Below are 13,196 nucleotides of genomic sequence, written 5' to 3'. Positions count from 1 at the left end.
TGCTTGTCTCCTGGATGGACTAAGTTGTAGGAGTCAGGATGTTTTTGGATGTGAGGGACAGAAAACTCAACTTAGACTGACTTATACAAACAACAGCAACAAGGGGAATATATTCACTTATAAAACGGAAGAGTCCTGGGCAGGACTTCATCCTGTGCTGTAATCAAGAAGCCCAGCTCTTCCCCGAACCAGTCCACATGGCTGAGTCCTATGTTGGATCCAGAGTGCCCAAGATTCAAACCCAAGCATCCACGTTTTGCAGCACTGCAAGTGGGGTTGCACATGCTCCCCTCAGTGACCAGGGGACACCCAAGTCGTTGTCTAGAGAGTGTGACTTTTTCTAACTCCTCTTTTCTGCTTTGTCGTAGCTGTGGCCCTGCCAGGCCCGCCCGGCCCTCCAGGACAACCAGGGCTCCCCGGATCCAGAAACCTGGTCAGTATAGTGGCCAGTGTGTATTCATCTTCTGCTTTAGAAGGGTTTACTTAGCACTTCGGCTACAGTGTTTAGGGGCTGGGACACCTTTCTGCTGGAATTAGGCCTCCATGACAATCACATTGGTGCAGTCCCACAAACAGAGGGTATTTATTATCTCTTTGGATGATTTCTTAAGGAAAAAGATACAGAATACAAAATCATTTAGGATTTCAGTTGTATCCTTTAATCCTTAATTCACTAAACTGTAACTAGAACTAATCATATGACATCAAAGATCAGAAGCCCGAGTGTAAACAGTTTCACAACAGAACCCTTGCTGGTAATTCAGCCAAAGGATGTTCTGCGAAAGGCTATCTCCTGTACGCTCATTACCCTGCAGGTCACTGGAGCAGGTAAAGAGCTCAGAGTTTATTGTGACACATCAGCAGAGGGACAAATACCTCACGGGGATGTCAGGAGACCTAGGAACACTCTGTGGTCTCCGCAGCTTGTAGTGGGAAAATGAGCCTGCCAAACAAAAGAAGGGTCCAGTGGATAATGGAATTTTGATATTTGGTGGCTTGGGGGCATTTCTGAGCCATTTGGATGCCCAGTCATTGTCTTCAAGGCTAGGTGAAAATTAACGTTCTATAATCTTTCTCAGTTGAAACAAAAAATAAAAGCTCTCTTGGCTGATATTTCTTTGAGACTTGGTGCTCTTCGATGGACTTTTGCAGCTTTTTTGTCTGCTCCTGGATATGCCGAGATGACTGCCTAACCTTTGGCAGCTTCCTAGACAGAGGAATGACAGAGCCTCATTTCCTACCGCACATTTAATGTTGTAACTACCCAGCGAGGCAAGAAAGATTCAGGGCCTACGGAGAATTGTTCGCTTGCTTTATTTCTTATTCCAAATGAAAAGACATTTGAAGCTCTTCAAGGAGCAGCATGAGATAGCACATTTACCCATGTCAGTGCCACTGAGCAGCTCCCAGAAATGGAAGTGGCAGAACTTGCCCATCACTCTGCTGATAGCAGCACCCAACAAAGACCACTCTGTCTACAGTTTTTAAACATCTTTATACTCACAGAATATTGTCTTCCTGTTTTAACATCTCTATTATAACTTAGAGTTGTGTTCCAAAGTAATTCATGCTTTTGTTTTATCAAAAAGATTGTCCTTTGGTTATTGATGAAGTTATATATCGCTCTATGGCACATTAAGCCTTTTCATGGACTAAGGGGGCGGGCTTATATTAGACTTGACAAGGAAGCCAGTTTCTTGAGTGTGCCACTGCTGTCATAACTGCAGTGTTTGAATTTTAAATGACTGACAGGTGACAGCCCTGAGTAGCATGGACGACATGCTGCAGAATGCGCATTTGGTGATAGAAGGGACGTTCATCTACCTGCGGGACAGCACTGAGTTTTTCATTCGTGTCAGAGATGGCTGGAAAAAATTACAGGTAACCCTTCAACTTTCTTGTACAAACTGCCTCCAGTTACCCTTGAGAAGTAACATCTACTCCTGTAAATGCAATTTTTCTGTTTTGAAAATAGGTGGACATTTTCTAGTTGTTTCATTTTCAATGTGCTCTTTTTTCTTAAAGCTGGGAGAACTGATCCCCATTCCTGCCGACAGTCCTCCACCCCCTGCGCTTTCCAGCAGCAATGTGAGTAGCTTTCCTGTCTTGCATCTTACTTTTTCTTGCATCAGCAGTGACTGAGTGCCCCTGGGTACCCGACACCAAGCTCTCCAAACTCTGGACAGCCAGCTTTACATGGTTCGGTATCTGGCAGAAGGCCTGCCTGGAGTGACCAGTTGCCGACAGAATGTTCTCACTATGTAGTGGAGTTCATCTGGACCCCGAGGCTGGAGAGCTGTTCCCATGTCGTAGCTGACTCCTCCTGGGCAACGGGCTTTCCCTCTCTTGGCCTCAGTTTATTCATCTGTGGCATCATGGTTGGTGTAAGGGATCTAAAAGAACCCTTTAATATTTGACACTCATCGGCAACTGACATTGTCCATTTCTTAACCCTACAGCAACCTTTGAGGCAGGTACTATCATCCCATTTTGCAGATGAGGAAACAGGCTCTGAAGAGGTGACTTGCTCTATTAAGGGGGTGAATTGGCTGTAAAACATGGGTCTTCTGCTTCGCTGACTCAGTGTTCTTTCTAAAAGGTCTGAGAATATTCCCTCCCTTCTAAGGATTATTTTTTCACTTGAGCATGTAACCCTTCCCAGTTAAGAGTGGCCCAAAGACCATGAGAAACTATTTAAAGTATCTTTTCCAGAAACACTGCATTTGTACCTCAGTATGCTCTGAAGAACAGATTGAATGAAATGAAAATAGTCAGAACTGTTTGTTTTCTTTTTTTACATAATAGCCACATCCGCTTCAGCCTCCACTGATGTCTGTTTCAAATGTCAATTATGGGAGGCCTGCAGTAAGTACAATTCATGCATTTACTCTGCAAATGCTGAATGCGTGTCTACTATGTGCCAGGTTCCATGCTGGGCACAATTCCCACTCTCAAAATGCATATAGACTAGCAAGAGAGGCAAACAAACAAATAGGTAATTACAATACACTATGTAAGTCTTTCCGGTGAGGCAAACACAGGAAGCTGGCAGGTACGAGGAAGATCAGAGAAGTCTGCATTCTTTAGAGGAGGTGACCTCAAAACTAAGATCTATAAGGCAGTTGAGAGCAGGAGAGATCCAGGTGGGCAGAAGAGAGTAGGAATTCCAGGCAGAGGGCATATGGAACAGAGGGAGGCAAGGCATTTCTGTAATTCTGAGTATTTCAATCTGCTGAAGGAGTAGAGGGCAGAAGGGAGATAGATGTTGAGTCTGTGAATGGCACAGACTAGTCCTCAAGGGCCTGTAAACCAAGCTAAGGACTTTGACCCTCTCCAGTGGGCAATGGGAGCCATGGAGGGTCTTAAGCAAGAAAAGGGTATTATAGGGTTGGCATTTCAGAAATTATCTTGGGTACAGTATACAAATGGATTGGAGGGGACAAGACCAGGGGCTCAAAGACCAGGTAGGTAGCTACTATACTATGTGGACAATGATCACAGCAGTGAACAAGTAGATAAGTGGGCAGATTGGAGAGAAATTAAGGAGACAGGAGGGACAAATCTGGCTATATACTGGATATGGGGAGGTGTGGATGAGGGAGTTCAAGAATGATGTCCAGGTTTCTGCCTGAGTAACTGAGTGGTGATAGTTTCCTTTCCAGGGTCATTTGTAGGAAGTACAACTCTTGTCCCTGCTATTAGTTTGCTCCACTATCTCTACAGGCCAGCTTCTGCAAAGGTCTTTCTTCCTGCCTCCCCTCCACCCCCACCCCAACACACAGTCATAGGTTATATCTACAAAGCTTACACACAACTTTGGGTTGCCATGGCACTGATCCTGGCTGCAGATCAATGTGATCTTCAGCTGCAGAGCCCAATACTACCTGACTCAGTTCTCAAATCTTGAAAGAGATGTTCTATATGGGTCATCTTGGGTCAGTCACCCACTCCTAGACAAATCAATACTGGCCAAGATTTCATGGCCTAAGGCCACTCTTTTTAACAAGAGTTGTGGAAACATTTTAGCAAAGAACAAGGCATGGGCTTGGCAGATACCAGAAGCATGTTTCCTGTAGTGCTTTCATCCACCATGCAGGGGCTCATGAGGGGCCTAGTAAGTCTGAGGCACCTGTAGAGTATCTGAGTGGAGACTTCCAGGAGGGAATAGGCTATGAAGATCTGAAATCCTGCGGTGGGTCTGGTGTAGAGGTATAGACTTAGAGTTTTCAGCTAAGCCATGAAAGTGATGACAGGGTGGTAGGATTCCTGAAAGAGAATATGTACAGTGAGAAGAGATTGGACCATGAGGAGCTCCTCCTCTCCCCGCAAAGAAAGGAACTGATGAAGAAATGTAAGAAGGGGAAGGAAACTGAGATGCCGTAGTCAGAGAGGAAGAATGCCCAGTGAGGTAGAGGCCAACAGTGTCAAATGCTGCCGAGGGGTCCATCAATAGAACTAAAAGGTGTCCTTCAAATTTAGAAACTAGAGAAAAGCATTCCTGTAGCATGAAGAGATGCCAACAAGATTCTAGTTGGTTGAGGAGGTGAGGTGAGGAAAGAGAGAAGCGATTATAGGTAACCCTTCAAAAAGCTTAGCTGTGAAGGGGAGAAAAGTTAAGGCAGTAACTACAGGAATTTAAAAATAATATTTTATAAATTCTAAAGTAATACCTATTCATTGTAGGAAGTTTGGACAATCAATACAAGGCTGAAGAAGAAACCAGTGAATCACCTGTAATTTTACCAAAACTATAGCCATTCATAGAATCACCATTTTAACATTTTATTTTAACATTGTCGTCTTCATAAAAATGATACATATTCATTTTAAAAGTGTCCTAGCATTTAGAGAAATACAAACATGAGTGCACAAAAGCCCCTGACCCCCCCGTTCAGAAACAGCCACCATTCCAGACATTTGTCTGTGTATCTCCTTAACGAAAGAGATGTGGAGATGAGAGGCATGGCAGGGAAGCCCTGAACCATTGCGCCTTTCCTACATGTCCCCTAGTATCGGGGAAGCCAAATGCCATCAAGGCTTCTTGTGACTTCCCTTTGGTGTAGGCACCAGAAGGACACTGGTGGAGAGTGATGAGGCCATAGGGTCTTTCCCTTTGGGAGCCATAGTCTGCAGATACATGAGAGGGAGGAAGACGGATAGGGACAGTATAGCCAGCTGGCAAGGGCTCAGAGGACCAGGGTTTATGGGGCTGGAAGTCTGGTGGCCTGGAAGTGGTCATGGTGAGCGAGCATCGTGCTGAAGCCCTCTCCTTTTCCTAAGGACTGGGAATGTAGGTGCATAAAATGCTGCTACCTGAGGGCTGCAGGGAAAGCCTCATGTCAGTGGGGAGTGGGGCTAAGGTGGTGGTGCTGGACTTCTTCCTAGTATGGTCATAAAGGCAGAACCAGGGTAGATAACAGAAAGAAATTAGGGAAGTAGTAGACTTAGAGTCTGTCCTTTTTGAAATGGAGAAGAACAGGGGTGGTGAAATGGAGAGAAATGCCAAAGAAGTGCAAGGATGCATGGGGCAGTCTAGACATTGTGTAGTTCATGGCCAGGTGTGGGCAACTGGTTGCACACTTGATAAGCAGAACACAGATATGGCGACACTTGATACAGCAGAAAGGGCTGGGAGAGAAGGCTGGGTTTGGGGAGCAAGAGTGTGGGAGGAAACAGACCATGGAATGGTTTTTATTTGGGCTGCTGACCAAGGTGGCAGGGACGTGAGGCTAGAATTATGGTATGACCCCATGTTTCCAAAAGGGTCTCTCCCAGCAGTCTTAGTAATAACTATCATGACTTTCTCCTTTCAATGCCTTTTCCCTCTGGCCCCTCAGAATCAGCCCCAGGCCTACTCAGGAGGTAGAAGAAAAGGCAGGAGGCAGGTAGCTTGGTGTAGTTCTGGGCTCCAGGACCAAAGACGGCTTAAAACTCTCCTGGAAACTGAACTGCATCCAGAAGTCTCCAACAAATGGTGGGGGCCTGATTCAGATCTCTGAAGTGGTTTATTTTGTATTGTTTTTCTCAGATATGGGAGAATTTCCCACCACTTAGAGCTGTTCAGAGAGCTGACACAGGCTGCTTTGGGAGACCTGAGCTCTCCTTCACTGGAGATGGTCAAGCCAGGGTGGGAATTCCATCCGCAGGTAGAGATTGAATAAGGTGCTCTTGGGTGTGCCTTCCATCCTAAGAAGTCTGGGATCTCATTAGGAATGTGAAAGCTTATGGGACTTGGTCTTTGCCTTTAATTCTTTAACTGTACTCTCTTCTCTCACTTTTTTTCAGCTGCACTTGGTTGCTCTGAACATGCCATTTTCTGGGGACATTCGAGCTGATTTTCAGTGCTTCCAGCAGGCCAGGGCTGCAGGACTGTTGTCCACCTACCGAGCATTCTTGTCCTCCCATCTCCAAGATCTCTCCACAGTTGTGAGGAAAGCAGAGAGATACAGTCTTCCAATAGTGAACCTCAAGGTAAAAATAAATGTTGTCCCCGTTGCTTCCTGGATACACTGGTCTCCACAGGGACTAGAGACAGTTGCCACTTTCTTACATCATCTGAAGTTTGCTGGTTCTAGGCCCAGACTGTCCCTGATTGGCTGTGTGACTTTGGGTGGGTCACTTTGTTTCTCAGGAACTTAGTTTTCTAATATTTACAGCAGCCCCTCCTGCTTGGATGGTATGACTCATGGAGCAGACAGGAGGAAGGAATAATAAATAACCTCTTTCACTTAGCTTTTCTAATGTTTACAAAGTACTCTACATTCATTATCTTAACAGATACTTCCAATAAAAACAGGGAGTTATTCTTTTGTCAGATGAGGAAACTGAGGCTCAGGAGGAGAAAGAAGTTTGCTCAAAGTCACTACAATGTAAAATTAGTTTCCTTGACCCCCATATCTGGGGCTCTTGGTTCCACCTGGGATGCCTTCTGTAGGGCATCGGCTGAGTGGCATCAGAGAACAGCTGATGAGCAGTGGGCCCAGGGCTGCACCCTGGTTTGGTGTCCTCGGCACATCTAAGCTGCCAAAGCCTGGAAGATATTTCTCTGCCCCCATTTTGGAGCAAGGCAGAGCCTCATAGGATCCCTCAATGGTATAAGTATACCATGGAAGTAGCTGACTCCTTTAAAGCTACAGAAGTACAGCTCTGTTACTGCTCACACACATCCTGGGTGCTGACCTCCCACTAGATCTCAAAGGTATTTGGAGGCCCTCTGGCCCCTGGGACCCCAGTACTCCAATTTGGGACCTTGGGGCTGGCACGATCCATCTGAGCCTACGCTCAGCACTTTCCATCTCTGCCAAGGTTCTGTTCCACCACATTCAGCCATCAAATTATTTGTATGGTTGGGATACAAATAACTGAAGGAAACAGGGCTCCTTCAGAGAAAGGAGTAAGAGATTTAGCACCGTAATGTGGACTGGCACAAATTTGAAGCTCAGTATATACATATAAAATTTTTAAAACAATAATAATAAAATAAGGACCTAAAGCACACTTTTGATGAGGGTGAAACTTGGTTTACATGTCATAAGGGAAATTACCTCAAGAAATAAGCCAGTAAAACTGAAAGGGTTCAGGAATGGATGATAAAATCAAACTACAGACATTTCCTGAGTCCCCACTCTGCCTCTACGATTGGGGTTGGTGACTTCAGTATGAGGTGGCACCTGGTCTTAAAGAATGAGTGAATAGCCCTGGCCCGTGTGGCTCAGTTGTTTGGTGGTGTCCGATGCACTGAAAGGTTGCCAGTTCAATTCCATCAGGGCATATGCCTGGGTTGTAGGCTCGATCCCTGTAGGGGGTGTGCAGGAGGAAGCCTATCGATGTTTCGCTCTCACATGGATGTTTCTCTCTCTCCCTCGCCCTTCCTCTCTCTCTAAAGTCAATAAAAAATCTTGAAATAAGTTTTGAAAAGTATGAGTAAATAGCTAGTCCATTTGCAGGCTGATGGTATAATGATTCTAATAGGCATTTTTGTTTTCATAGGGACAAGTACTTTTTAATAATTGGGACTCAATTTTCTCTGGCCATGGAGGTCAGTTCAGTACACATGTTCCAATATATTCTTTTGATGGCCGAGACGTGATGACAGATCCTTCTTGGTAAGTAGGAGTGGAAGCCTCAAAGTATATGGTATGATAGACAGTTTTAGGAGACATTCTAATCATGGGATGCTTTTGTCAGCTGCCCCTCTGGGGTGGTGCCAGCATAAAGCCTCAGGGAGGCAGCTGAGGGCCATGGAGAGAGCCCTGGCTTTGGAGCCAAGAGACCTGGGTCCAGGACCTTAATTGGGATCTTCAAAAAGGCACTTCTGCTCTCTGAGCCTCAGCTGCCTCAGCTGCCTCAGCTGTCAAATGGGCAAGATAATTATATCTATAGAGTAATTGTGCAAATAGAATGATAATTGTGAGAACATCTAGAGTACAGTAGGCACAATACGTGGTAAGTAATGCTACTCTTGGTGATCTTTTAACCCTATGCTGTGAGCCGCACTCATATCCTTTGAAAACTGTGTATGCTATTAAAAATAGAACAACTCAGCAAACCTTTCCTCAGCATCTACTCTATGCCACACCTGATGCCAGATCTGGAAGGGACAGTATCTACAGGGCCCCCACCCTTACAGGGCTCCCAGCCTACAGGGGAAGACAGACGTAGACAGGCTGTGATTCTAGACAGAACATTGTAATTGTAAAATGAAGAAGCAGATCAGATGATAGGAGCAAGAGAAAATACTCACTGTTCTTGGGGGTGAGAATCATGAAGTCTTTCTGTAAGAGGAAGTATTTAATGGACTTTGAAAGATGAGGAAGTATCTATCACTGGTCTGAAAATGAAAGAGAGGCTGCTCCAGACTCAGGGACCTCATGAGCAAAGGTTCAGATTCACATAGCACAGGGTATCACTTAAGAACAAGTACAAGCTGGATGTGGCTCGAACACAGTGTGTTCAGCTAATTGGAAAGAGCATTGAGGATGGAGAGATGATGTGGGATCAAACCATGAGGGGCTCAGGGGCCTGATTTGATTCACTAGGCTTCTGCCAATTTGTTCACTGAGATATGCCATGAAAAAGAAAAAATAACCTGACAAAATTGCTTTTTAGGCCCCAGAAGGTCGTTTGGCATGGCTCCAGTCTCCATGGAGTGCGTCTTGAGGATAAGTACTGTGAAGCATGGCGAACTGCCGACATGGCAGTCACGGGATTGGCCTCCCCACTGAGCTCGGGGAAGATTCTGGACCAGAAAGCGTATAGCTGCGCTAGTAGGCTAATTGTTCTCTGTATTGAAAACAGTTTCATGACCGATGCTAGGAAGTAATGACCTTCCTATGATCCTTAAGAGTTTCCCAATTTTTCTTATGTGAAGAGTTGACACTGAAATCTAAAATGTTTAAATGTTGTAAATATTAATTTTTTATTATACATTCATCACAACAGCAACCAAAGAAAACATACCTCAATACACTCAAAACTGAAGACATCAAGAACTCAGATCAAAGATAAACATCTGATCCATATATTGGTGCTAGATTCTGCAGGAGACCCCATGCAGTGTGAGCACATCCCAACACGGCCAAGGGCACCTTGCAAACAAAGGCCTTGGCATTCTGCCAACTGCATCCTTCAGAAAGTCATTTCCTCCTTTTAACCATTGTTGTTGAGTGTAAGATGTCCTTCATGTTTTCTTACAAAAGTCAGTGTTTAGAAATGTTACCCCTTTTTAAGTTATGTGCAGACCAAATGCTTTATTCTTTAATATACATCCGTCATTTGCAACTGCTGTTCATACAGAGATACAGAACTGCTCAAATGATCCTAACTGTAGTTTCTGGTAATATCAGACTTCAATGTTTTTATTTTCTAAAATATTATCATCATGCTTTAGGAGTTTTATATTTTTGCTACAATCATATTTTAGTATGGCATCTGTTTATATCACTCTGACTTGCTGGAAAAGTTTAAACTCCAAGTTATCTGAAACTAGAAAAGAAACAACACATAATTACTACCTTTCCCTTTCTCCCCCCCCTCCGATTTTATGATTTCCATTTGGCAACTCTTGAATTATAACTGAGATTGAACAAACGGGTTTGTGAGGATGAATTTTCTGAGATTCCTATATCTTCATGCAGTATATGTTAATTTTTTTTTTCCCATTTAAGTGAACATAAAAGCATCTTTTCCAGGCGCTGTCTTTGGTTTGACTTTCCCCCTTGGTTCCTTTACCCTCTGCCACTGATGAGGAAGTGGCCCTGGGGTGGTGTACTCCCCCGTCACTGCCACTTGTGTAGTCCTCGGGGATGACAGGAAACAGGAAGCTTTTCCCGTCATGCTCAACTGCTCCTGCTGCTTCTCTCCCACATGGAGGGGGCAGAGTGGGGTGGGCAGAAGAACCCCAGTGTGGGAAATGGGGAACCGACTGTCTCAACATCGGACTTTGGACAAGCCTGCTTTTTTCTCTCAAGAAGGTTGGGATAAAATAAGCATAATACCAGCTCCCAGTTATTACACATCAGACTTGTTATAAGCCCCATTTACCTTTCCTCATAACTCTGCAAGGTAGGTATTCCTACCTCTACTTCACAAATGAAAAAACAAAGTTGAGGGTCAGGAGGTCACTTGTTCCAGGTCGCACAGCTGGTGAGTGAGGGGCTGGTTTCAGACTCAGGGCCTGTCTCATTCCAGTGCCAGGGTCTTTGAACGGAACCACCGCTCAAGGCTGCCCATCCCCTCCCTCTTGGCTCTGAATCTGCCTCTGGGCTCGGCCCTGAGGGAGAAACAGTGTCACCAGGCAAAGGGCAGGCTGGGATGTTTCCTCCCATTCCGCTGGGCTGGCTCAGAAGCTCGGCCAAGGGAATCCACATGAACAGTCCTTGAGGTAGGAAGGAAACTGACCCCCCAAAATCCAGAACCTCCACTTAGGGACTTCCTAATTGCAGGAATGATAAGAATCTCTCTAATGAGTCACGGAATGAAGACAGTTATAGATTGGAAAGCCCCAGAGGTGGGTTGTTGAGGACCCGGGAGTAACTGGGGGCTGGGGTGCCTGGCATGGACAGGAACTGTGGAGGGAGGGGAATGTGAGGCTCCTGAAGCCATGAAGTGAAGACACTGTCCATTTCAATCAGAGCCCACCGTGGCTCTGGGTCACAGAGGGGCACAGTGAGATTGGGGGGGACGGGGTTCCAGGAGAGCCAAGAGTAGGGAAGACTTCTTTTGCTAACCCCAGGAAGTGGTGTTGAGGTTCATGTCTTCTTCTCAGTCCTCTTTGTGCATCAGAGGAGGGCATAAATAATGGCTCTCCCAGAAGAGACCCTATAACAATCCCAGCCCCATTCGGACTCTGAGAATGATAGTTAATTAAAATCCTGGGCCCGGCATTCAAGACCCTTCACTGAACATCTGTTTTCCTGTCACTTGCCAAGCCACATGGGTCCCTCTGCTGAGCTGTTCATGCCCTGCCCCATCTTGGGAAAGCCTTAACCCCTTTGGTCTAGCCTGGCTCTCTTGCTAATAGCCAGTGCAGACTCTGCTTCCTCGGTGACATCACTCCTTCCCCTGAACCTGCCTAGCTTTAGTCATGCTTCCCCTCTGAACACCTGGTGTGTTTAATACCATACCAGGATCTTGTCACACAACTGAAACACAATGGCTGAAAGGTCTCTAAGCCCTCATTCTACTCCTGAATGGATCTCTAGGCTGGGAAATAGACTAATGCTTTCAGACATAATAAGGGAGGGAAAATATGCCACAAGGAGTTAATCTTCACAGTGCGAAAGGTCTTTGGGTCCTTGCTGAGTCCACGTTGTAGATGCTCAAGATCTGAAGCCCACAGCGTCCAAGGTCCCCTGTCCAGAAGCAGAACCAGGAGGATAGAAGCAGCTGTCCCATATTAGGGCCAGACCCCACGAGGAGGCTGACTTTGAAAGACACAAAGGAGCAAAGGGACTGAGGAGAGATGGGGGTAGGGAGACAGAACAGCCAGGCTGGATATGGCCACGTGGTGGTGCCTAGAGAAAAATGACAAGAGTCACCCTCAGATTTCTTGCACCCTCTGGACTATACATGGTTTGCACTGTGTTGCTTGAACCTGTAGGGAGTGCAAGTAGGGAGTGAATTCAGGGAACTGTCGGCAGTCCAGTACAGCTGCCTACTAGTCAGTAAGGGAAACACAAGTCAAATTCATAAGAAAGAAAAAAAAGGAATGTTTTGGTTCATGAAACTAAGTAGAAGGACAGAGGATGCAAGAGACTCAAGTAATGTCACTTTGTGTGTTCTTTCTGTGTGTGTATGTGTGAGTGTGTCTTTGCTTCTGCTTTTCTCTGTATATGGCTTCCTTCCCTCCAACAGAGGACAAGATGCCTTCACGTGGCAGGGTCTGTTCCCAGACAGTTGCAGGCTCACATCACTCCCCTCCCCGGAGAGTGGCCACAAAGGAGAGAAGACCTCCTCCCCCCTCTGGGGCTACCTTAATTCCTGGGAAGGACCCTCACACGTGTTGTGTGCCCATGACAGTGACTGGCAGCCCCTCCCAAGATAAGTTGTGCAGAAGGAATAATTCCTCCACCCAAAATACAAGAAGGTTTGCAATGACCAGAAAATGGGGGCTGAGGAGGTTGAGAAGAAAAAAAAAGAAAGAAAGAAAGAAAGAAGAAAGGAAGGAAGGAAGGAGGGGAGGGAGGGAAGGGAAGGGAAGGGAAGGGAAGGGAAGGGAAGGGAAGGGAAGGGAAGGGAAGGGAAGGGAAGGGAAGGGAAGGGAAGGGAAGGGAAGGGAAGGGAAGGGAAGGGAAGGGAAGGGAAGGGAAGGGAAGAAGGAGGATTCCAGCACATACAGCAGTGGGAGGGGGCTGAGTGGGGTGGGGGTGGATCAGCACACAGAGGTGGGAGCACACTGACCTTGAATTCTAGGGTAAGGTGTTTGGACTTTACCCTGCAACTGGTGTGGCACCTGGAAGATTTTAAAAGGTAAGAGATGAGATCAGATCTCCTGCAACCCACACGACTGTGCCAGCAGGGACTGGGAGCTGCCCCCCGGGGGGGGGGCAGTAAGCTCGAGGTGACTTATGCAGTTGCTGACAGCACTCTACAGAGCTATCAATCCTTTTCAGCATAAACGTTCATATTTATAAGTATCAACAAATATTTGACTTGCCAAACCTCCTCCGTCATCTGAGGAGATTAAGTAGTCTCAA

The 13,196-nt window shown here is 45.9% G+C and overlaps 1 protein-coding gene across 2 annotated transcripts in view; it reads left to right on the top strand.

Annotated features, from left to right (window-relative positions):
* Nucleotides 1-10,193, top strand: part of COL15A1 (collagen type XV alpha 1 chain) — a 93,627-nt gene extending 83,434 nt beyond the window's left edge. The window contains exons 34-41 of one of the 2 annotated variants that reach the window (XM_081150618.1): nucleotides 369-433; nucleotides 1,753-1,881; nucleotides 2,026-2,088; nucleotides 2,460-2,519; nucleotides 2,806-2,865; nucleotides 6,286-6,471; nucleotides 7,990-8,105; nucleotides 9,109-10,193. In XM_081150618.1, the coding sequence (XP_081006744.1) occupies nucleotides 369-433; nucleotides 1,753-1,881; nucleotides 2,026-2,088; nucleotides 2,460-2,519; nucleotides 2,806-2,865; nucleotides 6,286-6,471; nucleotides 7,990-8,105; nucleotides 9,109-9,322 (893 nt within the window). In that variant the 3' untranslated portion in view covers nucleotides 9,323-10,193. The remainder of the gene's footprint in view (nucleotides 1-368; nucleotides 434-1,752; nucleotides 1,882-2,025; nucleotides 2,089-2,459; nucleotides 2,520-2,805; nucleotides 2,866-6,285; nucleotides 6,472-7,989; nucleotides 8,106-9,108) is intronic. The other variant, XM_081150619.1, reaches the window with a different exon arrangement.
* Nucleotides 10,194-13,196: the final 3,003 nt, after the last annotated feature.

This window comes from Miniopterus schreibersii, assembly GCF_964146895.1.
Source record: "Miniopterus schreibersii genome assembly, chromosome: 11".
Lineage (NCBI taxonomy): Eukaryota > Metazoa > Chordata > Mammalia > Chiroptera > Miniopteridae > Miniopterus > Miniopterus schreibersii.
This window is presented reverse-complemented; position numbering and strand designations above follow the sequence as displayed.